Source organism: Neophocaena asiaeorientalis, unplaced genomic scaffold, assembly GCF_003031525.2.
Source record: "Neophocaena asiaeorientalis asiaeorientalis breed wild unplaced genomic scaffold, Neophocaena_asiaeorientalis_V1.1 scaffold26, whole genome shotgun sequence".
Taxonomy (NCBI): Eukaryota; Metazoa; Chordata; class Mammalia; order Artiodactyla; family Phocoenidae; genus Neophocaena; species Neophocaena asiaeorientalis.
In genome coordinates this window covers 6405494-6429745 of record NW_020173108.1, presented here as the reverse complement: position 1 = coordinate 6429745, position 24252 = coordinate 6405494, and the positions used below count along the sequence as shown (strand labels likewise).

At 39.3% G+C, this 24252-nt stretch overlaps 2 protein-coding genes across 3 annotated transcripts in view; one reads left to right on the top strand and one right to left on the bottom strand.

Moving 5' to 3' along the window:
* REEP5 (receptor accessory protein 5) overlaps positions 1-2969 on the top strand; it is a 43325-nt gene extending 40356 nt beyond the window's left edge. The window contains exon 5 of the mRNA XM_024743343.1: positions 596-2969. Coding sequence (XP_024599111.1) covers positions 596-645 — 50 coding nt within the window. The 3' untranslated portion in view covers positions 646-2969. The remainder of the gene's footprint in view (positions 1-595) is intronic.
* Positions 2970-9917: 6948 nt separating this feature from the next.
* SRP19 (signal recognition particle 19) lies at positions 9918-16325 on the bottom strand. 2 transcript variants are annotated; one of them, XM_024743390.1, is made up of 5 exons: positions 16170-16325; positions 15437-15512; positions 13117-13188; positions 12911-13022; positions 9918-10461 (listed from the first exon to the last, which is right to left on the bottom strand). In XM_024743390.1, exons 1-5 carry the CDS (start codon positions 16286-16288, stop codon positions 10328-10330), a joined length of 513 nt encoding a protein of 170 aa, XP_024599158.1. In that variant the 5' UTR covers positions 16289-16325; the 3' UTR covers positions 9918-10327. The 2 variants fall into 2 exon arrangements, with proteins under 2 accessions (XP_024599158.1, XP_024599159.1); XM_024743391.1 differs by lacking the exon at positions 15437-15512 and having other exon boundaries at positions 10353-10461; positions 16170-16323.
* Positions 16326-24252: the final 7927 nt, after the last annotated feature.

The following is a 24252-nucleotide window of genomic DNA, read 5'->3' as shown; positions in this document are numbered from 1 at the left end:
GGGCTTAACCTCCCACAGATATAAGAATATTTTCCTGATGAATGTAGCTTCGTGCCATGAACTTGAAGACTTACAGCAAACTCTTCCCATCATACAAGGAAATGGTGGCACAACGATAAAACATAAACATGCATATAAGTATTCCGTCATTTGATTCGGGGAATGATGATTTTCTCTGATTTTTGTCACCAAGGCATAGACAGCCGACCCTGTTGTCCTCAGATTGAGACATAGTGAAATTGTACAGGTGAGCACTCAGACACAAAGGAGAATTTCTTGAATGTACAGGGGACACTATATGCTCAAGGAATCTCTACTTCTTGTGATACTTAAAGGAGGACAGAGGGCAATGGCTTAGGTGACAGTCACTACAAGGGGGCTAGGCCAGACGATCTTCAGTAACTCTGCTCAAGTACTCAGGATTTGCCCTTGAAGAGGTCTCTTGTCCATTTCCGGGAAACTTTCCTAGCCCTGCCCACAAACCTCGTATGTTCTCATCTGAGCATGAGTCATCCAAGTTGTTAATCTAGTAGCTACATTAGGCACAGAACCCCATTGCAAATAGCTCTGATGCAATTTTCTTTCCTCCTAACAGCCAAGAAAGCTGCTGTGAATTTACTGGGTGAGGAAAAGAAGAGCACCTAATTCACTGACTGGATGAAACCTTTCTGCCCTCTCTGTACCTTCCTTTTAGAGCTTGATGTTATATTAGGAACTGTGGTATAATCATTTTAATAATGTTGCCTTGGAAACATTTTTGATATATTAAAAAAAGGAACGTGTAAGTTTTTTTGCTTACTTTTACTGTCTATATACACAGGGAACATTTAAATTTAATGCAATGGGCAGTGTCCAAGTTTTTGGAAAGTACATTTTGCCTCTGGGTAGGAAAAGACACATGTCACCATCCTGCAGGAAATATAAACTTAAAATTATATATCCTACAGGCTTTGTACTTCAGTGGGCTGTCTCTGCATGCATTTTCTCTGTACTTTTAGGATACTCTATAACGGTCTACTTCATGTAATGTACAATTTTGTATTAAACGTTTTTAATGTATTTGTGCATACACACGCATAGGGAAATGTTACTGTCTGTGCGTAATGCTCATGGGGAGCTCCTGCCAAAGGCTGAAGGTTCCACTGTGCTGGTGTGATCTGAATAATACTTTAGAAAATTAATACACATGAGTAATGTTTCGAGTGAACAGTTAAGTGATAAATGAGGCTGAACTGGAGGCTGGCCTGGTGGTTTTCCTAACATTGTAGCAGCTGAATACAAAAACGGCTTTGTAAAGCAGTCAGTTGAGTGATAAATGGGGAAATGTACACACACACACATCACAGCTCCCAGTTCTGTGGAACTACTTATATTGTCTTGTAGCTTTTTAAAAACTGGCTGATAAGCTTTCAATCTGTCTGTTTTTAAGATGCTATAGCGGAAACCATCCCTGGTTTCACCTTCATAGCTGAATAATATGTTGGTTTAGTCTTGCTTCTTTTCCAGTCTTTTTAAAAGCAGTTAAGGAACCTCCAGAGGCTTGCCCACTTCTGATTACATGTACATTCTTGTTTTTATCATTAGCAACTCCATGCTAATGATGACACCAGGCTCTAAGAGCAATTCTCGGAGAAGAAAGGAAGTACGATATAACCCATAATCCAGTTGGCAGTGGTTAAGACAAACGGCCTTCACCTTCTTTCCCTGGCCTTTAAGGTCAAACACCAGATGCTTCCCTAGTTTACAAATCAGAATCATTTGTAGTCCATTTACACGCCTTCATCTTTATGCTTTACTTTGATAAACTGCACACAACCTCATAGTTTAAGTACAGAACACAAAGTTAAAATTAATGTCACTAGCTTGATTAGCCACATAGCTTATAGGGACCTTGACAACTTGTCTGTACTACAGAATCTGAGCTTTGCACCAACCATACTGCTAGGATGCTTCTGAATTAGACTAAACTGACCAAAACAAGCGCATAACAAAACTAAAATTAAATATCCATGCCTGTAAAATATTTCTTAAAGCAAATAAAGATGATTAGTTCCCTTTTAGATAACAATTAGGTAAAATCATAATGATGTCTCATGAAATCATTTCTCATGAAATATCAAAGATATAAAAAATAGGGGATAATATCATACCCAATATTATAATAATATTTTTTGGGGGGGGAATGTGATGATAAGGCATCTTATTAACCATACCTTAAAAAATAAAAAACTTTTGGAAAGCAAACAGAATTACTTGTTACTGGAAGAAAATCAAGCCTTAGGTTAAAGATTTTAAAAAGTACCTCTAGGAGTATTTAAATCCCTTTCCCCATAAATAAACTATGCTTTTCTTGGTGACAGAAGAATGAAAATTAGCAACTTCTAGCTAATCAGAATATATAATCAGATTGTTAGTATACAAAATATGTAACTTTTAGTATACAAAGTATCAGGCAAGGTGGAGCATACAAGTTACTATTGCTTATAACTACTTACAGGCTAGTATCAGTTTTAAAACTACTAAGAAAATTCTGAATGCAATTTTTTTTATCCCTATAGCTTTATCCTGCAGTGCATTCTGTAAGAAATTTTAGTTACTGTTTTTGGCAGTCAACGTGTACATATTAATGACAGGAGAACTTATGAGTTGAGCAATTCTGTCTGTTTCATTTTCCCAAATAAGATATTGCCATGGCTAGAGTATTTGAAAAACTAATCGAGCCTGTGTCTAGCTATAAGACAAGCATTTGTTTATACATGAACACTATTTCAGGGATAAAGGCAAAGAATTCCTACGACAATTCTTCTCCTACTTAAGAGCTTCTGATTGACAATTACTGCTACTCTGGGGAGTCTGCTACCTACAGCCTGAAGAACATAAGCATAGCCTGTAAATAAGTTACCAACTATCCTGAAGATGTGATACAGTAAATGAAAATGGATGTAAATAAAATTCCGTTATCTCATTGAGCTGTTTTAGTTCATTTTATCTGATGGGGCTTAAAAGACTTTCCCTAAAAACATACCAACCAAAAAAAGTTTCTACCAGTAATTAGCATGAGATGGAGAGGAAACCTAAACTACTCTTGACCTTTGAAATAACACAGGTTTGAACCGCACGGGTCCATTTACATATGGATTTTTTTCAATAAATACATACTACAGTACTACACGATCTGCGGTTGATCGAATATCCAGTTGCAAAACTGCAGCTCTGGAGAGCCGTTTGTTTGCAAAGTTATCACTGGATAGTTGACTGTGATAGTTGTCAGCTGTACTGCTTTCTACTGGCATAATGTATTACACAGTCACATACAACTACTAGTTGATGTTATAAATACATACTACAGTACTACACGATCTGCGGTTGATCGAATATCCAGTTGCAAAACTGCAGCTCTGGAGAGCCGTTTGTTTGCAAAGTTATCACTGGATAGTTGACTGTGATAGTTGTCAGCTGTACTGCTTTCTACTGGCAAAATGTATTACACACAGTCACATACAACTACTAGTTGGTGGTATTATTGCATGTAAGTATATTTTGATGTAGTAAACACATATGTGCCTCCAAATCACTCTGTACTTAGGAGACCAAGCTTGCATGTAAGTATATTTTGATGTAGTAAACACATATGTGCCTCCAAATCACTCCGTACTTTAAGAGACCAAGAAAAGAACTTGGGATTTTATTAAAAATACCTACTTCTGGAGGGCGTACTTTGGTCAGCTTCATCTCCTTCATTTGCTTATTACATGTCTGTATGTCTAGAATCATGGTGTTTAGAGTAATAGATACAATTCACATCCTTAGCCATCAAATATTACAGTTCTATATAATACAGCAGAAGAAAGTAAATATATTTGAGAATGACCTTATTTAAAAGTTTTTCTGGCTGCTTACTACAATATTAGCTTATAAAGTATCTTTGTAAACACACACCTCAGAGAACTAAGAGAAATAAAGAGGTTATTTGGTCAAATTAGTGGTTCTCAAACTTGTGTGCATCAGGATTTCTTGGTGGGGGTTGCGGGATCGGGAATTGGTAAAACAGATTGCTGGCCTCATCCCCAAAGTTCCTGATTCAGGAAGCCTGTGGTGGGGCTGAAAAATCTGCATTTCCAACAAGATCCGAGGTGATGCTAATGATCCAGGAATCACAATTTGACACAAAACCACTGGGTTAGATTAATGCTCTCTTTACACTTAGCACACAGAGGTTTTCAGGCCTGGGCTGTGCATTACAATCATCTGAGCAGCTTTCAAAAAATACTGGTATCTGCCTCCACTACCAGAAATTCTAACGTTAACCTCCTATACACCCAGGTGCCAGTGTTTTAAAACTTCAGGTGATTCAAACATGCAGCCAGGGTTGAGAATGTGCAATAAGATTCGTATTTATGGCAAGACAAGAAAAATTTAAACATAAAAATTCTTCTCTGTCCTTTGGTCTCCCCTCGCCCCCCCAGTGTGCTCTGTGTACCCACATTATGCATTGACCAAAGCTCCCCCATTAGCAGGAATACCTGCTCAACCATAAATAGCAACATTCTCCTAGCATCAACAAGACAACTCCTTGAAAGATAACAGGCCTTCTTGAGCTTGTAAAGGTTCACATAACCCACCACGATGGCGCTTAGATCTGGATTATGAAAACTGTCAAGTACAAACACATCATTTAACATACAGCCCTGTCTTAAAAAAAACCATATATAAACTGTGTCTTGACTTCCAATGGGCAGAACAATTCTCAGAGCTTTCTGAGATGCTCTTCCCGGGTTTGAGGATGCTCAATCCTCAAATTTGGCTTGAATAAAATTTTCCCATTCTTTCTTAGATCAACTGATTAAATTTTTCGCCAACAAGAACTACTGGTAGAGACTACTAGTAAGGTCGAGAATCCCAAGGTCTGGAGAGTTTGTCTTAACTCATCAGTTCACCTGGTGTGTTAGTTTCCTATTGTTGCTGTAACATATTACAACAAATTCAGTGGCTTAAAACAACACAGATGTATTAGCTTACAGTTCTGAAAGTCAGACATCCAAGAGGTTGGCAGGGCTGCATTTCATCTGGAGGCTGTAGGGGAGAATCCACTTCCTTGCTGCTTTCAGCTTCTACATGCTGCCTGCACTCCTCGGTTTGTGGCTACTTGGTACTCTGACCTCTGCTTCCCTTTTATAAGCACCTTTGTGATTTACATTGGGCTCACCTGGATAATCCAGGATACTCTGCAGCTCAATATCCTTAATCTCATATGCAAAGCCTTTTGTCATGTAAAGTAACATACTCACAGGAGGTTTTGTTTTTATTGTTTTTGTTTTTTTTCCCCGCAGGGCGGCCAGTGGTAGGGAGAGCGGCCCATTCTGCCTACCCCACCTAGTCTCTCTTTGGGTACAGAAATTTCATTATAGTTACCCTCAATATCAAAACAACTGTAAAGAGCATCCTAATGTTGGGAGGAAACTAAAAAAAAAAAAGGGTTTAGGGAAGAACTATTCATATCCCAGCAAAGACTGGAGGTTTATCCTCTGGAGATAGTAAGAGGATCTTTGGAGTAGGGGACACAGGCAGAGTTAAGGGAGGGAAGTTGTATTAAAAACAGGATTGAGCGACTAAATGCTGAGACCCATTAGCCCCACCCTGCCTTCTCCCACTAGGCTCCCAGATCTTTATCGTCCTGGAAGCTTCTTAGACTTCTCTCCGGGGAAGCACATCAGCCTAAGAGAAAACACCTCTGATCTTGGAAGTTTCCCCCACAATGTCTCAGCCAAATATCCCTTTAGTGAAACTCACAGTCTGCAAGCCCTTCTTATATGCTCAGAACTTCCAATCAACTTTTTTGGTCTTTCACTCTTAAAAAAAAAATTAAGGAAAGCCACTTAAACATGACAGGAATCTAAATAAAAACAATTTTTAAAAAAAGTGACTTGGAAGTAAAAGGATATAAACCATACCCTCTAAGAAAGAAGAAATTACATCCATGAAATAAGAATAGAATGCTAGAAAAAGGAAACATTTAGGTGACAAAAGAGTTTACAGAAGTTGAAAATAACAAGAAAAATGAAAAGTTCAACAGAAGGGTTGGAAGATAAAGCTGAGAAATTCTAGGAACTAGAACATAAAGACAAAGAAATGGAAATAAGAAAAAAAGATAAGAAAATTTTAGGACTTGCCCAGCAGGTCCAATATTTAAATAAGGAATTCCAAGATCAGCTCTCCGGCTGTAGGATGCCTAGATGCTCAGAGCCTGAGGCTGATGCCACCAGGACCCCGGGGGAAGAGGGGCTCTGTTCTCATCTTTCAATAAAGCTGTTGGTCTAATTTTTTTAAAAAAGCAATTCCAAGATCAGAAAGGGGAGAAAAATCAATGAAATTTTCAAGAAAATCTCCCAGAACTGAAGAACACAAGTCTCCATATTGAAAGGGCCCATTAGGTACCCAGTACAATAGACAAAAGGAGACCCACACAAAGCACACTGTTGTGATATTTAAGAATACTGAGATCTGGGCTTCAGTAAGAAAAATGTGAGTCACGACAGATCATGAACTAGAATGGCTACAACAGAAGACCATGAAGCAATGCCCTTAGACTTCTGAAATGAAATGATTTCCAATTCTAGTTCTATACCCAGCCAAACAGTGTGAGGGTAGAATGATGACACTTTCAGATATGCAAGGTCTAAGAACATTTACCTCCTTTACATTTTTCCCAGGAAGATCCTGAAGATGGGCTACACAAAACAAAGAAGTAACTCAAGAAAGAATACATAACATGCAGAAATACAGGATATCCAAAAACAGCAAAGTAGTGAAGCAAGTCATACTCTGAATGATGGTGAAGAGAGAGACCTGAGTGAAGCTGTGCACTGGGTGGAAAGGGTAACTAGTAGAGATTAGAGCCAGGTGAAAGGCTCCAGAAGAGACTTCTTTAAAAAGATGAAATTAGTGAACTACTTGGGCTTCCCTGGTGGTGCAGTGGTTAAGAATCCGCCTGCCAATGCAGGGGACACGGGTTCGAGCCCTGGGGTGGGAAGATCCCACATGCCACGGAGCAGCTAAGCCCATGCACCACAACTACTGAGCCTGCGCTCTAGAGCCCATGAGCCACAACTGCTGAGCCTGCGTGCCACAACTACTGAGCCCGCGCACCTAGAGCCCGTGCTCCACAACAAGAGAAGCCACTGCAGTGAGAAGCCTGCTCACCGCAACGAAGAGTATCCCCTGCCCGCAGCAACTAGAGAAAGCCCACACACAGCAATGAGGACCCAACGCAGCCAAAAATAAAAATAAAATAAATTTTAAAAAAAACAAAAAAAATAAACTATCTGATGTGAACAAACTATTTGTAAAGATGTTTTGACAACTGATAGTTTATGGCTGAGTTAGTGACAAATATTCAGAAAACTGAGCAAATAAAAGAAAAAAATTAGCCCTAAAGAAATAAAAAATAACCACAGCATACTCGAGTGTTTCTGGAGATCAGCTGGGGATCTTCCTAAATGCATTCAAATTCTGGGCTTGGGCCAGAGATTCTGCGTTTTTCACAAACTCCCAGGGGAGCCCAGTGCTGCTGGATCCCTGACCGTAATTTTGAACAGCAAAGGTACTACATGGTTCAGCTATGAATGGAGTATAGGATAATAATGTAAACTCTGAATAGTGATTAAAATTATAAAATACAGTGGTAGGAGGGAAGATGGGAAAGATGCATGCATGTGTTGGGGGTAAAGGAAGGAAAACGAAATCATCCTCCTCTACAGATGGAAGTTTATGCCTAAAATTGAAACTGTTAAAACTGGCTGGCTCTTTAAATTATGTACAATATTGATAACAATAAAGTCCTTAAAAAAAAGGGCAAAGGATGTGAACAGAATTCACTGAAATAAATACAAATGACATTTCAACATATGAATAAATGCTCAGTTTTGCTCATTAGAGAAGAGTCTATTTTTCACTTGACTGGGAAAGAAGCAAAGTTAATTATTCACTGACTGCAGCAAGATGAACAAACAGCAATATGTTACAGCAATAGTTGTGAAACATTTTCTGACAATCCTATTGTCCCGTAAGTAAAAGAATTTTAGATTCTAGTGATCTTTCTGTAACAAATCTTTTAAGTTGACCGCCCCAGTATCCACTCTCAACTACTCACTTCCTTGGCTGCCTCTACTATCAGGACTGAAAGGCTGTATTTCACTTTGTGCCAGAGTTCTTGACAATGAAACTTAAGTGAAAGTTGGCCAGGAGGGATTTTGAGAAATCTCTGGCTTTCCTTTTAACGGGGGACAGATGTGGAACTCTGATACAATGCTGGGTCTGGTATCATCCCTTTTACAAGCTTGCAACAACTGTAAGGATGTCAGAAACATGCCATGGATAGTGGAGTAGAAAGGTATGAGGGCATCACTGAGCAACCGAACCAATACCTAAAATAACCTTTGGGTTTCATGTTATTTGAAAAAATTTAATTCCTGCTTAACTCCCTCATCGTTTTCTGTTACACAGCCAAACACATTCCTAAGTGATACACTTCCCCAAAGAGGGCTTCTCTGAATCATGTTTTGCAACCCTGTATTTATTTGTAAGTCTGATATATAAACTGCTGTACTATTATGTTCACTATAAAACATATTAACAACAGAAGTCATTAGAGAGAAAAAAACCTAAGTAACAATTCTAATACTTCTTCCTGCATACCAATGGATCATCTCATACAGCCTGGATGTGTAACCCCTTTTAAAGTTCTGAAAGTCTGGCTTCGTTTATTCTGTAATCACTTGGAATTGTTTGATCTCAAGCAATAAAAACTTAAAGAAACGGGGATGTAAAGGAGGACATAAGGGGGCTCATAAGATTCACAAAGAGCTATACCAGGCCTCAGGAAGACAGGAATCAGGATAGCTCAAATTTGTAAACAATTCCCATCACCATTTGTACTTGTGTTTCTACTCCAGATTTAATATTTGTGAGAAATAATCCATTGGCCTGGCTTGGGTCATATCCTGTGGTCAGGATGCAGTCCTGTAATTAACTGCCCTTCCAGAAGCATATGGAGTCAGGGAAGGCAGTTCCCCAAGAGATGATCAGTAGACAAAAACATATGGCTGGATAAGGAGTCTCTTAAATTTTATACAAAATCACCACTTTTAGAACAGTGCTTTGGAATAAAGTTAGAATCACCAATCCAATTTTGTTTCTTGAAAAAATGTTTATGTCAAGGTGCTAAAGCATAGGTAATTTTAGAACTCCAAGTAAAATAATATTCTTAAGTCTACACAATAAGCAAATCTAAAGCTTAAACTCCAGGACTTTCCACATGCCAACAAACTAGTAATTGATTAAACAATTCAATTACAATAATTGAGTAGAAGAATATGATCTACAGAGTGAAGTCAGAAAGAGAAAAACAAATATATATTAATGCATATATGTGGAATCTAGAAAAATGGTACAGATGATCTTATATGCAAAGCAGAAAGAAAGACACAGACACAGAGATCAAACATAGGGATACCACGAGGGAAGGGGGCGTGGGATGAACTGGGAGATTGGGACTGACATATATACACCACTATGTGTAAAACAGGTAACTAATGAGATCCTACTTGTATAGCACAGGGAACTCTACTTGGTGCTCTGTGGAGACCTAAATGGGAAGGAAATCTAAAAAAGAGGGGATATATGTATATGTATGGCTGATTCACTTTGCTGTACAGCAGAAACTGACACAGTAGTGTAAAGCAACTATACTCCAAGTAAAAAGAAAAAAAAGAATATGATCTACAGACTGCCTGTTCATAGACCTCCAAAAGGATTTAACCACTTTCTTCTGGTTTTAGGCTCACACTACGCTTCCACTCCCCATTTTATTTTTATCTCCTCTGCTGGCATTAACTAATTTGTAAGCAAAAGCTACAAAAGTCAGTTTGAAATTTATTTCATTAACTTAAAAGAGGAACAAAATGTGTACTTCAAATCTTATTAAACTCATTTATCTGAAACGTGTTTACACAGAGGACAAACAGATATAGGATTTCAAGTAACTTATGGTAGAGTCCACCGTCCATTTAAAAAAATGATTCTTTCTTTCACAAAAACTGCATTAAAAGGCAAAAAGAAAAAATTTCTTTTATACTTCCTAAGAGCTGGATGCATATTTCTGATGTAAATTTATTTCATTGTCAACTCTGATGCTGAAGCTGGGAGGCACAAACGTTCATAGTTCAGTTACATGATGCAAACAGAAAGCTTCTGTTTCTCTCAGATACAAATGAGAAACCTCCATTCATGTCTCTTACAGTAGTACCACATCCTTGATTCTCATACCAGGTCACTTCTTCTTCTTTCCTTTCCCTTTTTTACTTCCCTCTCCTTGCTGAAGACTCTGGTCACCACCTCCGGTTTTTTGTGTCCTTGTTTTCAGTTTAGGTATCATTTCTGCAGCATACAACATTACTGACTTACCTAGGAACAAGAAGTTAGGCTTAGTGTATAATCTGAGAAATAAGACATAAAAGGTCATTAACTTGAAAATCATGAAGTTTAAGAAATCATCACCACATCAAGAAAATAAGAATTTAAAAAGAAAAAATCAGGGCTTCCCTGGTGGCGCAGTGGTTGGGAGTCCGCCTGCTGATGCAGGGGACACGGGTTCATGCCCCGGTCCGGGAAGATTCCACATGCCGCGGAGCGGCTGGGCCCATGAGCCATGGCCGCTGAGCCTGCGTGTCCGCAGCCTGTGCTCTGCGACGGGAGAGGCCACAGCAGTGAGAGGCCCGCGTACCAAAAAAAAGAAAAGAAAAAGAAAAAATCAAATGACTATGAAGACAATGATTTTCTCAAGTGGGGACCTTTCCTGGAGAAAATGTATTAAGAACAATGCTGAAATATTTAAATGAACAAAATAAAAATTTAGAACACTTTATTTGAAATAAAAAATTTGATCTTGGTCCTAGGAATTGACTTGAAGATCAAAGGAAAATATATCTAAACATAACAAGCTGAAAACAGAGTCAGGATATCATTGTAACTTAAGCTAGGAAGCACAGGCCCTCTCAATCTTACAGCAAACGCCCATGTCATTAAGCTACAAAATATGCCACTCACACGCCCAAATGATTTATGCCCACGTGCCCCCTGCTCTGGGCTCCAACCACCTCCTCCAGCTCCAGTGGCTGCTTTCAACACATCAGCCGCTCAGCTCTGTTTTTTACTTTCTTACCGTTTTCTTACTGGAAACAGGAAGCAACATCTTTTCAACTGTAGTTTTTACTTCTATGTTATTAACTAGTCAAAGCAAAAGGTTGATGGTTTTTGTTTTTGTTTTTTTTGGTCTTTTGACTTGTAAGAAGTAGTAGGAAGATACCAAAGAAAAGAAAAAATACACTGAATATACTACCTGTCATTCCCGAGTCAGACCCTTAAGTTTCTAGAAATATCTACCAATCCTGACACGTTTTGGTAGATATTAATAACCAAATAATTATGTTAGAATAATAACCAGTTATTTTAATTCAATTAAAAACAATTCAGTTGTCACTCTGGGGTTACTGTGTCAAGAAAAAATTTAACAGCTCCATTTAAAAAACCTAGAACATATTTTTTTACAAATAAAAAATTCAGAAAAGTAAAGAATTACATGTAAATAAATACTCATCTTCCCAATACACCGAGTTAATATATTGGAATACTGAAGTTTGTTTTGTTTGGTTCTCATTGTTTTTTAAGAAATAAAACACTAGCGCTAATGCTACAATCTACTCTGACCATCACACCCCTGACCACACTCCTCACTCCCTACTCGCCATTAGGTTAACTACTACCTTAAGACTTGGTGTTTTCTTCTAGTCCATTTCAAAAGTGTTTATATATATGTCAATAAACAATACTGCATATACATCAATCAATAAACGGTAATATTTTGTATTTAAATGTATACCTAAGTGGCACCACACTATGCATATCTCTTGCGTTTTTCGCTCAGTATGGCTTTTTATTTTTAATTTTTTAAATTATTTATTTATTTATTTTGGCCACCCTGTGCAGCTTGTGTGATCTTAGTTCCCTGACTGGGGATTGAACCCTGGGCCCCTGGCAGTGAGAGCACGGAGTCCTAACCGCTGGACCGCCAGGGAATTCCCTCAATATGGGTTTTTATTTTTTTATTTAATAATTTATTTATTTATATATTTTTTGGCAGCGTTGGGTCTTAGTTGCTGCGCATGGGCTTTCTCTAGTTGCGGTTAGCGGGGTCTACTCTTTGTTGCAGTGCATGGGCTTCTCATTGCGGTGGCTTCCCTTATTGCAGAGCGCGGGCTCTAGGCGCACGGGCTTCAGTAGTTGTGGCATGTGGGCTCAGCAGTTGTAGCTCGCGGGCTCCAGAGCACAGGCTCAGTAGTTGTGGCGCACGGGCTTAGCTGCTCCACGGCATGTGGGATCTTCCCAGACCAGGGCTTGAACCCATGTCCCCTGCATTGGCAGGCGGATTCTTAACCACTGCGCCACCAGGGAAGCCCTCAATATGGCTTTTTAAATTTATTGACAGAAATGAATAACAGACCTCAAGGGTCTCTAGGATCTGAAATAGCAGTAATGTGTGACCATTTAATAATTTCACATTCTTAACCTGGGAACAATGATGGGACTTCCAGAGGATTATAAAATGTTCACGCAACAATGTTTTTTTTTTTGGATAAATGATTAGTAGGTTTCATCACATTCTCAAAGGTCCTTAACTTAAAGGAAGTTAAAAGCACTGTTTACCTCTCTGCATCAGCAGTAGCCCTTTTTCTAAATTAATCTATAGAATGCAAATTACGTTTCTGACCTGTCAAAAGGTCAGTTTTAGAACATTTTTGACAGTGTAGAGGAGTAACCTATCCCAAACTTAATTCATTCATTAAAAAAAACTTACGTGATGGAAACTGTACAAGACAGAGGCTGCCATCTTCCTGTTTGAGCTGGACCCGGACCCTGCCCCTGTACTGAAGATCACGATTCCATTCTCTAGAGTACATTTTATTTTTCTAACATAAAGAAATAAATAAAAACAGGCTTTAAGAAAGTTATTATGTCAATGAGATGAGTATGGAACATAGTGAACAAAGAACCATATCATACCTCAAGAAATACATTAAGTCCAACTGCTGAGCATACATCTTGAATCTCTGTAGCTGTAGGATTTTCAACAGCCTGAAAAGTTAAAAACAAAAACACTAAATAGCTCAGCTTTAAGTGGATATTGCTACATTGTTGTATAAATCATTTCAAATATCTGATCAAAACACATACCAAAATCCTAGGTTTCCTTTTTTAAAATTCCTGGGACTCACACTGATTCATACTTGTGTATCCACCTCCCTTCCAAGAGAACATAAACTTCACAGGGTTAATACTGGTTTAACAACTATTACAGATGCAACCATTTCTCCCTCCCTCCTTTCTTTCTGTCTGTCTTTACTCTTTAGTGTCCATACTCAGCAAATTGTAAGGTATAACAACCTTATGTTCAGAATAGACAAAGCTTAGTATGGCTAATGGAGATTCCATTGCTTAATGAGGAGTAGTGTTTGTCCTGATCACCAAGTACCCTTTCTGGCTCCTCCAGAAGCTCTCAGAATTCTGTAGTCATTATTGGTACACTTTGATGGACACATCTGTCTATTAAATAAATATATGCTAGGAACTGTCTTTGCCACAAGGGTCTTTTTTCAAGAAGTCTACATAATACAGATGCAACCACTTTAGAAAAGTGTTTGGCAGTATCTACTAAAGTTAAATATATGCATTTTTTATGGCCATGCAATTCCACTGCTATAGGTATGTTATCGAGGAAAAATACAAAATAGACAATCTCAAGAATGTTCACAGTAGCACTATTTTTAATAGCCCCAAACTAGAAACAACCCAACTATCCATCAATAGTAGGCTGGATTGTGGTATATACACACAATGCAGTACTACAGAGCAGTGGCTTTCAGCAAGGTAATTTTGCCCCCTGACATTCAGCAATGCTAGGAGACATTTTTGATCATCACAACTAGGGTGGGGTAGGGCACTGGCTTCTGGTGGGTAGAAGCCAAGGATGCCGCTAAACCCCACACAGCACAGCACAGCCTCTGCAACCATGAATCATCTGGCTCAAAACGCTGGTGGTGCTGTCGGGAAACCCTACAACAGAGCAATGAAATTCAACAAACTACACTCACAAATGCAGGGTATAAGCACTCGTAAGCTGAAACCTCATAAGCTTCATGTTCATTGAAATCAGACAGACATAAAAGTACACAGTGTGTAATGCCACTGAAACAAAATAAGAAACAAGCAACAGTAATCTATGGTATCGGAAGTCAGGGCAGGGGTCATCCTTTGTAGTGAGTGTATGTGGAAGGAACAGAGACTGGGAAGGGACATAAAGGAATCTTCCTGAGTGCTGGTAACGTGTTCTTTTTAAAATCTGGGTGCTTGGTTACCCATGTGTACTCATTTTATGATATTTAATCAAAATAAACACGTAAGATTTACATATGTTTCCGTATGTACGCTATAAATCAATAAAGCTAAAAACAATTCAATCATTCTCCAAATTATCTTGAGATCTTGCTTCCAGAGGCCTCTGTCAATGTGGCTTGATGTTAGGCATTATTCTGAATCAGTGCTCTGGCGTCTTCTCTTTTACCCTGTAGCAGCAAAGCAGGCTTTCCTCTACACATTTAAGCAGTAGAATGAGAGATATTAAATAACACAAAAATAATGTACTGCTTCAGGCCAAGTTCCTTAAATCCATCATCAGATTACAAAATGTAAATTAATCTTAAAAAAATAGAATATAACATTAATTTTGAAAATGAAAAGCTACAAAGACCCCCTTCACTTGGCACTTTCTAAACTTAAGCCACCAGGCCAACTAAGAACTTGGGTTTTCCTACTGAAACAGCACAAGGCAGAAATCATCTCTTTTAAAACTATAAACACGTACTTTTAAAAAGTATTAATTTTAAAGTAACTTTACCCCTCTCAAAAAGAAGACGATGACGATGGACATAAAACTGTAAAACTCAACATATGTGAATTTTCTGCAAGTCTTGTTTAAAAACACAGCTGCATTCTGTATATCATATTGTACAATGCCAGAATTTTGGTTTCCTTTATTAAGGGAAAGAGTGTCATAACCTTAAGTTTAAAAAAACAAAAACGTGCAAACCCTACAACACTCCACCCCCAACTTCTTTCAAACACAGGCTCATGAAGAACCACTTAAAAAATTCTTTCAGTTATGAATCAGTGCCCTCCTGCATCACCATTATTAATGAAAGCACCCCAATTGTTGGCTGCCGTTCTCCTCATGCCCCAAACAATGCAGTAAAGTAAAAGAAGGCTTTGTGGCCCTGACAATACAACCTCCCCAGGCCCTCAAAGACAGAAGTATCAGCCCGCTTACCTTACTTATGGGGATTCGCCGCCCCTCCGCTATGGTCTTCTTGTTATTTAAATAAGCAGGATAGATACAAATGAACCTGCCACAGGAAAAGCCCAGCTGGTATCACTCGAGAAATATTTCCCAAAGTTCATTCATTCTTTCTTTCATCATCATCAGGATTGCCGGTACACCTATACTATTAGGTGCTTAACTTTTTTACTTTAAATTGCCTCCCCTCTACTTAAAAAGCGAACTTTAACTTAGATGGAAAAAAACATCACTTGCTAGAGGGAGGGAGGGAGAGAGGGAGGGAGGGAGGAAGGAAGCAACGCCGTAACTGTTCAGTTAGATACAGGTGCCTGTCAAAAGCTTCTGATGGCGGGGCCTGCTCTCTTATATAGAAACTACGGAGTCTGAGGTATTAAAGGCTTGAAAGAACTCAAACGAGCCTTTCCGAACGCACCAACAACTGAAAGAACAGATTTTTCACACTGTGATTACATAACGTCATGTCCACGTAGCACCCAAAGTCTTCTGTCTCACGTACAGGTAAACACTGAGCTAGGTAAAGTCGGGATCGAGGGACCTGCGAACAGCCCTGGCGCAGCCGGCCTCAGGGAGGAACGGGCGCCGGAGGACAGGCCCGGAGCCCGGGGCTAGGGCTGAGCTCCCACGGCGAGCCTTCCTCAGGGCTGGGGAAGTCTGTGCAACACCCGCGGGCTCGCCGCAAGCCCCTTCCTCTCTCCGGACTCACCTGTCCTGGTCGGCCGGGGACCGCGCAGCGGCGCAAGCCATCTTCACCCAGCCCCCAGGCCGAACTTGCAAGAAAAACCCAGCCTGAATTCCGCTCTGAGATCTCCCAGACCACCCCATTTCCGGCGGAAGTCCTGCCCACCGAAGCGCTTTTGCGTCCGCCGTTTTTCACCGTCGGTTTGTTCCAGCACCTGTCGCTCGGCGTCAGGGTCTCTAGTTTCCGACGTGGCGTCGAAACCTCTCGCGAGAGGGTTCACGAACGCTGGTAATTCCTTCGCTTCTCAAGATCTAGCCAAAACCAGCCTTTGGGGCGCTTGCCCTGTCGCTAAAATTGGCTTAAGCGTTCACGCGCTTTCTTGGCCAATTTCACATTGCGTTTGGATGCTGCTAACTTCTCTCGTCCTTAGAGTAGGGCTGCACACCGCGGGTGGTCTGTGAGTTCCGAGCAAGTTGTTAGAGTAGGCAAGAAAATACCCTTTATGTTTAATCTTTAACTGCTCCTGGGCCCTGCAGCTTGCTTTCAACTTGGCAAAAATGGAACTAGCAAAATTACTTGGCACTGTATTTCAGTGTGCTGTATAATGTTAGAAGTTTGACTATACACTTTTCAAAACCTTTACCCTAAAATTCACTGTATTTTTACATACCTTAGGTTAATTGCAAAGCACTGTTTCAGTATCCCATTCTTTAAACACAACTTTATTCCTATTTTCGTAGCGGCCGTTTATTCAGAAAACCGGACAACGTAAAATAGGTATTTTCTTCTAAAACTGAAAAAACAAACTGTTTAACAAAACAAAAATCTGCCCAAAGGCTTGAGTCTCCGCGAGGCTGGGTAATTTTCGCCATTCAACGCTAGTGATGGCTGAGCATAAATACCCAGCTGGTCTGACTGGAAGCCCCTGGTTTTTCTCCATCCCCTCAGTTCCTGTCTCTCAATCTTCCTTGTACTAGTGTCTTAGTTTGGTGGATTAGTTTGGTGCTGATGTATATAAATGTCTTACTTTATAAAGTGCACAAGATTCCTGTAAAAAGAGCTTCATGCAATGACCAAACCAAACCAGTTTCTACAGAAGTCTGAGAATTTGCCCTAGGATAACTGTCACGGGGAGAATTCCAGAGCACAACGTGGTGTTTATGAGTAAGATTTGTCTACATTCCATCTCCAGCCTCTGTTGGATTCATTTCTATGATATATCTTGGTGTAGGAGCGTAGACTGTAGGTAAAATTTCTTTTAGTGAACCTGTTTCATTACAAATCCTTTAAGGCATTTGAACACAAGCAGTACTGCTTTGGTACTCTTACGGGGAAGTGAAATACCAAAGTAGAGGACAGGTGTGCTTCCACTTCTAGAGGAATAGAGTGCAACTTCTGGACACCAAGAACTCCTGACAATATGGTCCCCACTTAGGCACCACCAAGATTCCAGCTGGTGTCTGATGGAGAGCACTGTTTTGGTAGATCTGGTTGGTTTGAAAAGACATAACATGAGAACATTTACTGAGCTGAAGACTCAAGATTGAAGAGACTCTACTAAAAGATAGGGCTGTGGAAACAAACACACACATGGACTTAAGCTAGTAAAACTGCTTTATTTTAAGGATAAAAACAAAACTCTAAAAACACCAAGGTAGGAAATAAAAGTAATCTATAGGAGAAAAGAACTCAGACTGACTGTTGAACTTCTTAGACACAGTAAACATTAGAAGTTAAGAGTTTTGAAGAAAATGAACTGTGACTGAAGTTGTGACCCAAATTATCCTTTGTTTGAGGGCAAAAGAAAAACTATTTTAAACAAGCAAGGATTTAGAAAGTATATTCCTGGGCTTCCCTGGTGGTGCAGTGGTTGAGAGTCCACCTGCCGATGCAGGGGACACGGGTTCGTGCCCCGGTCCGGGAAGATCCCACATGCCGCAGACCGGCTGGGCCCGTGAGCCATGGCCACTAAGCCTGCATGTCCGGAGCCTGTGCTCCACAATGGGAGAGGCCACAACACTGAGAGGCCCGCGTACAGCAAAAAAAAAAAAAAAGAAAGTATATTCCCAACTTAGCTTTTCTGGGAAAAAACAAACAAACAAAACTATTTAAGGACATACTCCAGCCAAGCCAAATTATATTAACATAAAGATTTGAAGAAAGTGTTTCCTCTATGCTATATAGGGGAAACAGTGGTGAACACTTACATCCACTATATAAGTGAATTTGAATAATTATTAATAATGTGATGGTGAAGATAACTGCAATTGTTAAAAAAAGATTCTGAAAATTAAAAACAAGTGAATCCGTTACTACTGGAACAGAGATTTTGCAAAGAACTTAGATTTCAACTGAAATAGTGTATGTCTCTGTTTCTAAAATCATTACCTGCCGCATCACCAGGGTTTTCATAGGACCTTGACTTCTTACCATTTTTTCTGCCTTCTCTTTCCTTTTGTCTTCCTGTCTCTGTTTCTCAACCCCCCCATTCCTGGGTACCCCACAAACCCCAAGTTCTTGCCTCTCTTAAGCACACCTCTGAGATTTTCTCTAATCCTCCTCCCACTCAAACTCCAGGCTTGGCTTTACAGATCCCAAACCCACCAAGGTCCTCAGCTAAAGAAAAGGACCTTTTGAGAATTTTACCTTAACAAGAGCCACCCTTTCTGGAAGGAAGTTGTGGTTTTAAATAATAACTCTCCTTTTGTTTTGTATAGACGAAGTCATCTGTCAAAAGACTGACAGTGTCACTGGTTCCATGGTTTTTGTCAGTATCCCTTTGTGTTTGTAATTTTGTTTCATACACTTGATGCTCTATTATTTGATGTTTAAAGAAAGTCATAACTGACGTTCACCTTCTTTCCATTATGTTTGATGTCTTTTATCCAGAATTATACTTTGACATAAATTTACCTTTACTGTTTTCTTTGCATTTGCCTGTGCAAAAGTGGTTGTGCTTTTAGTTTTATACATTCTGGATCATTTTTTAAATTAATTAATTTATTTTTTAATTTTTATTTTTTTGGCTGTGTTGGGTCTTTGTTCCTGCGCGCGGGCTTTCTCTGGGTGCAGCAAGTGGGGGCTATTCTTCATTGCGGTGTGCGGGTTTCTCATTTGTGGTGGCTTCTCGTTGTGGAGCACGGGCTCTAGGTGTGCAGGCTTCAGTAGTTGCAGCACAGGCCCTCAGTAGTTGTGGCACTCAGGCCCTAGAGTGCATGGGCTTCAGTAGTTGTGGCACGTGGGCTCAGTAGTCGTGGCTCGCGCACTCTAGAGTGCAGGCTCAGTAGTTGTGGCGCACGGGCTTAGTTGCTCCATGGCATGTGGGATCTTCCCAGACCAGGGACCGAACCCGTGTCCCCTGCATTGGCAGCTGGATTCTTAACCACTGTGCCACCAGGGAAGTCCCCATTCTGGATTTTAAATGTGTCTTTTACTAATGGTATATAATTGGAGGATATTTTTTGTTTTACTTGACTCCAACCTGAGAGTGGTTATTTTCCCATATGTGCTCAATCCACTCATTATTTGGTATTACTGTGTCATTTTATGCTTCTTGTGGCTAATTCTCCTCCCATTTTCTCCATTCTTTGATATCTTGTTCAAGTATTCTTAGTTATCTTTGACTAATGATTTGGATGGACATTTTTCTTTCTTTTTAACACTGGGGTTACCACTAAATAAAAAAATTGAATTTTTATTTTTCCAAGTTAAAAGTATAATAGTATCTTTTGACACTGCCTACTTAAGATTAGAAGTTTAGCATGCTTTTATGTCTTCTCTCCCTCATTTCCCAGTTTGGGTTGGAATAATCTGGAATTTAAGATTATTAAAATTATTAAGCATTTCATCTTTTCAGTTTTGAGTTACACAGACATTCACAATGAGATTCATTATCAGATTAATCACAATTATTTACACGTTTATTCAAGTTTAAAGGTTTTATTGCTCAAACCATTTCCTTAATAGTTTCCCATTTATTTTAATTGCTTGGGCAGCAGGAATACTATGGTAGACGTATGTCATGGATTCTGGTTTCCCAGTGCTTTAGAAACGCCCCTCATAGATTTGGAGAATTCATGTCTTATGCATCCTGCTTCCTCAATGGAGAAACCAAACAACCGAGCGTTCCCAGACTCTACAGGCATGTGACAGAGCTTCTGCCAATCATGTCCACCCAAGCAAGACTTCAGTCCAGAAGTGAGCAATGTGAGGAAGCAAGTACTGCACAGAATCATAATTTATGGGGAGGATGGTGTCAGAGAGTTCCAAAGGTTGGGGGCAACAACTAGTTCTTTTTGAAGCAGTCTCACAGTATGGTTTGAGTATTATTTCCACTGTGGTTTCCAAGTCTGATTTTCTGGCCCTCATACAGCTCCTGTGAGCTACCTAAGATTCCTTAAATGAATGTTTTGTCTTTCAGAGAAGGTCTTGTTGTTAATAACTATAATAAGAATCCCAAATGATACAAGTATTCCAGAGAAATTAAATGCTAGTTTGACTGGTTTCAGAATTCTTAGGTAATATTTCCATTTGCTTCCAAATGCTGTATATATTGTTCCATTGCTTTATTTTCCTTTTTTGGCATTTGGTATTGCAGAGAAGAAATCTGATGCCAACCTATTTTTTTTTTTTTGTTTGGTAGGCAGCTTATTCCTCTCTCCCCACAGATGGTTTTAGAAAGCTTTCTCTATATTAAAAAACCAAAAAACCTCACGAAGATGTGTCTAAAGAGTTTTCTGTCAGTTTCAAGTTACTTCAGAAACAAAGTGGGTTTAGAAGTTCACAAATGCCCCCAAACACAAGGAAAAGTAGAACTAGGCCCCAGAATTGGCAGGGACTGAGGTAACACCAGCAGCTAGTGACTCGTCTCTCACTTGCTTTCTATGCCTCCCACCCATATCTGTTCCTTCTCACTCTAGTGACCAACTTTCTCTTAGTTTTAGCTTCATGATGCCAATCATAGTGACCTCAGCCTGAACTCTATATGATCTTTCAGTTCCAGCACTCAAACACCAACCAGAAATTTCCTTTGACTCTTAGTTAAAATTGGCCCAGTCTTTTTTTTTTTTTTTGACAAGCCTCACAAGTCTTTGGTCACTGGTCAGTTAATGATGAGTCTCCCCTGGGTCAGGCATCTGCCTCTGGTGCAAACAGCCATGGTTGCGGGGAAAGACTGGGTACAGGGTTCAGTGACCCACAGTGAGACTAAGTGTCTGGATTCCAAAAGGTGGTGTAGGTGGGGCAGGTAATGTGTACATTCTCAATAGTTCATTTTTCACCACTGTTGCTTTATATTCAGTGGTCACCACCGCTAGCGTAAAGTTGAGTATTTTTAATTAGAAAAAGGAACAGTCTCATAACTTCAAGAAAATAAGCAAATAGTCACAGATGTAGAGTTATCCTGAATATCAGAAGTGTATTTAGCACCAAGAACAACATTATACACACAAAAAAAACATACAGGTTGAAAGAAGCATCAATGGTCTAACAAAAACCAGAATATAGTTTTATAGACCAAAGAACAGAGGAGAATGGCAGGAAAATGACCTGGTGTTTATAGGAGTCAAAGTCAATAGGTTTCAACACTACAAAAGTAATATTTAAAAGTCGGCATAATATGAAGGAATTAGAAATTAAAAAAAATAATTTATACACTCTATTTGAACAATCAAGACTTTTGAAAAATTATTTTTGTTTGGTAAGTGTGAACGATCTGATTACTGAAATACTCCAGCTCTTGGCAATTTTCTTTTTGCATTTGTGGGACTCTGTTCTTTTGCTTAGATACAAGGAACCCCCTGTGATAACATGAATTCAGAAATAGTGCAACTGGCTCCCTTCCGCAGCAAGACTCATCCCTTCAGTTAATTAACCTTGTGGTAACTAGTTTATGGAAAAAAATTTTGACTGTACTTAGAGTGCAATTTGATTCTTTTGGGCTTACCTTTTATTTCATTATTTCCCTCTCATTAACTTTCCTGCTAGTGCAAGGTTAACTTGTAAAGCTTATTCTCAAATACCAACTTGCCATAGTTAATTGGTTGGTTGTATACTAACAAAACGGGTGCATTTTTCTTTCATCTGAAGTCAATCTGCCTTCACTTCAAAGTTCTCTTTTCTTTCCCCTTTTCTTGGTGTGTGTCTCTTTTGATCTTATTGCAAATCCAAATTAGATATTTGCTGAAATGTTTGCCTTTTTGATAACCATTCCAAAGGGAACATTAGTCAATCCCTCAGACACAGTCATTGTCTTTAGAATTACCCGTTCATTCATGTCTGGCAAATTTGTCTACTATTGGGAGTTGCGATGGGCTACATCAGATTGTATAGCTCAATATTCAAATCTTTCCTGCCTAAAGGAGAGGGAAGTTTGGTATACTTTCTCATATGTCGAGTCCAGTTGTTGAGAAGAGCAGCTGGAACTGAAGGCAATCACTCAGGGAGCTTCGCTGTGGTGACACAGGGCAGTGGTTCTCAGAGTGTGGTTCCCAGACCAACAGCATCAGCATCACCTGAGAACTTGTCAGAACTGCACATTCTTGGGCCTCACTCAGAATCACAAAGTGTGGGCGTGTGTCTTAGCAACATTTTTGGTGATTCAAATGCACTCTAGTTGTTTTTTTGTTTAACCACAAAGGACATATATTGAGCATGTTTTCATATTACATTACAGAATGAATGTATGGATAAATTTTAAAAATACGCACAAACAATAAACAAATGAGGCTTGGATTTGCACTAAGATCAAATGCACTCTAGTTTGAAAACCACTCACTGCCTTAAGAGTGCTGTATGCTGCAGTCCAAGGATAACAGGGCACTGCCCTACTCTTAACAGGTGTTGCAACTCCACGCTGGGCTCAGTATGCTTAGTATGCCGTTTGTAACAAGCATACACTGAGAATATTTGGCCTGCTATCACTTATGGCAGCACTCTGTGAAGTTCTAAAAGTAGAACTGAGATTTGCTCCTTTACTAATTCAGAGCCACTATCTCTAACTAGAGGGTCTCATACAGCAACTTTTTCCTCAATGGGCAATGCAGACTGATTGCACCTTCTCCCAGTAGGCTGTCTACCGGAATTCCTGAATTTTCTGGCATATGGAAGGCACCCTTTTTTCATTTTCAGCATTGTTTTTCTCCTTCCTTGAGAAAGGCGATTTTATTCTAATTGACTTATATCCCATCTCTTTCCATAAAAGTATTTGAAGTGGTTTATAAAAATTGGCACAAGTAACTCAAAAAAATAGAAAATCAGGACTAAAGGAAAAGAAATATGACTTATATCCACGTGTCCCTGTTGGATAAGGCAGCCTTTGAGAAAAACAGAATAATTTAGTATTACTACTTACAAACCATTTCATTCAGATAAAATCTGACAAAAATGTAAATGTAGATATACTCCAAAGGTCAGTAAATTGAGGTGTTTGCAAAGTGGTGCAATAGAAAGAGTATGGGCTTTGGAGTCAAATGCCTTATTTCAAATCACAGCACTTATTTACTGGCATGTTAGTAAATGACTTCAAAAAAGTCATGACCTGTAAATGATAAACACAGGTGAGGGTAGATAATTAACTACATGATGTGATTTCAAAGACACCAGGTAGATGTGCTTACTCCTCACCCCCTTTCCCAGCATCCTGCTATATCCAAATACCTTTTCCCTTCCCCCCAACACAGAGTGCATGAATTTTATTATTAAAAATAAATTTTCATTTATTCAACAAATATGTGAGCATTTATCATCATCCTTACCCTCTGATCATTTAGAACAAATTCTGGGAAGATATACTGTTAGCTTTTTAAACACTTCTATCAGTTTATCTTCCTTCCTGAAGGATTCTCTCCCTGCTGTGTGAGGAAGCGGGAGCTGGAACGCATACTCTGCAAACCTACCTATCAAAAACAAAGTCTCCCTTAACAGACAGGGGTTTCTAAATAGCCTTTTGAATATCTTAATAGTGTCAAATCTACCTTTGAAGTTCAACATGATTTGCATTTTCTGAGCATGGCAAAGTGCTGATTATACTTGGTGCTAATCACACAGTAACATTTTTTTTTTCAGGAAAGGTTAAGTGCCAATGCATGGAATGGTTAAATGCCAACAG

Coding starts and splice junctions, on each gene's coding strand:
- SRP19 (XM_024743390.1), bottom strand. CDS start 16,288: ATGGGGTGGTCTGGGAGATCTCAGAGCGGAATTCAGGCTGGGTTTTTC. Junction 15,513..16,169: donor TCCCCGGCCGACCAGGACAG/GTGAGTCCGGAG, acceptor TTCCTGTGGCAG/GTTCATTTGTATCTATCCTG. Junction 13,189..15,436: donor GGCGAATCCCCATAAGTAAG/GTAAGCGGGCTG, acceptor TTAACTTTTCAG/GCTGTTGAAAATCCTACAGC.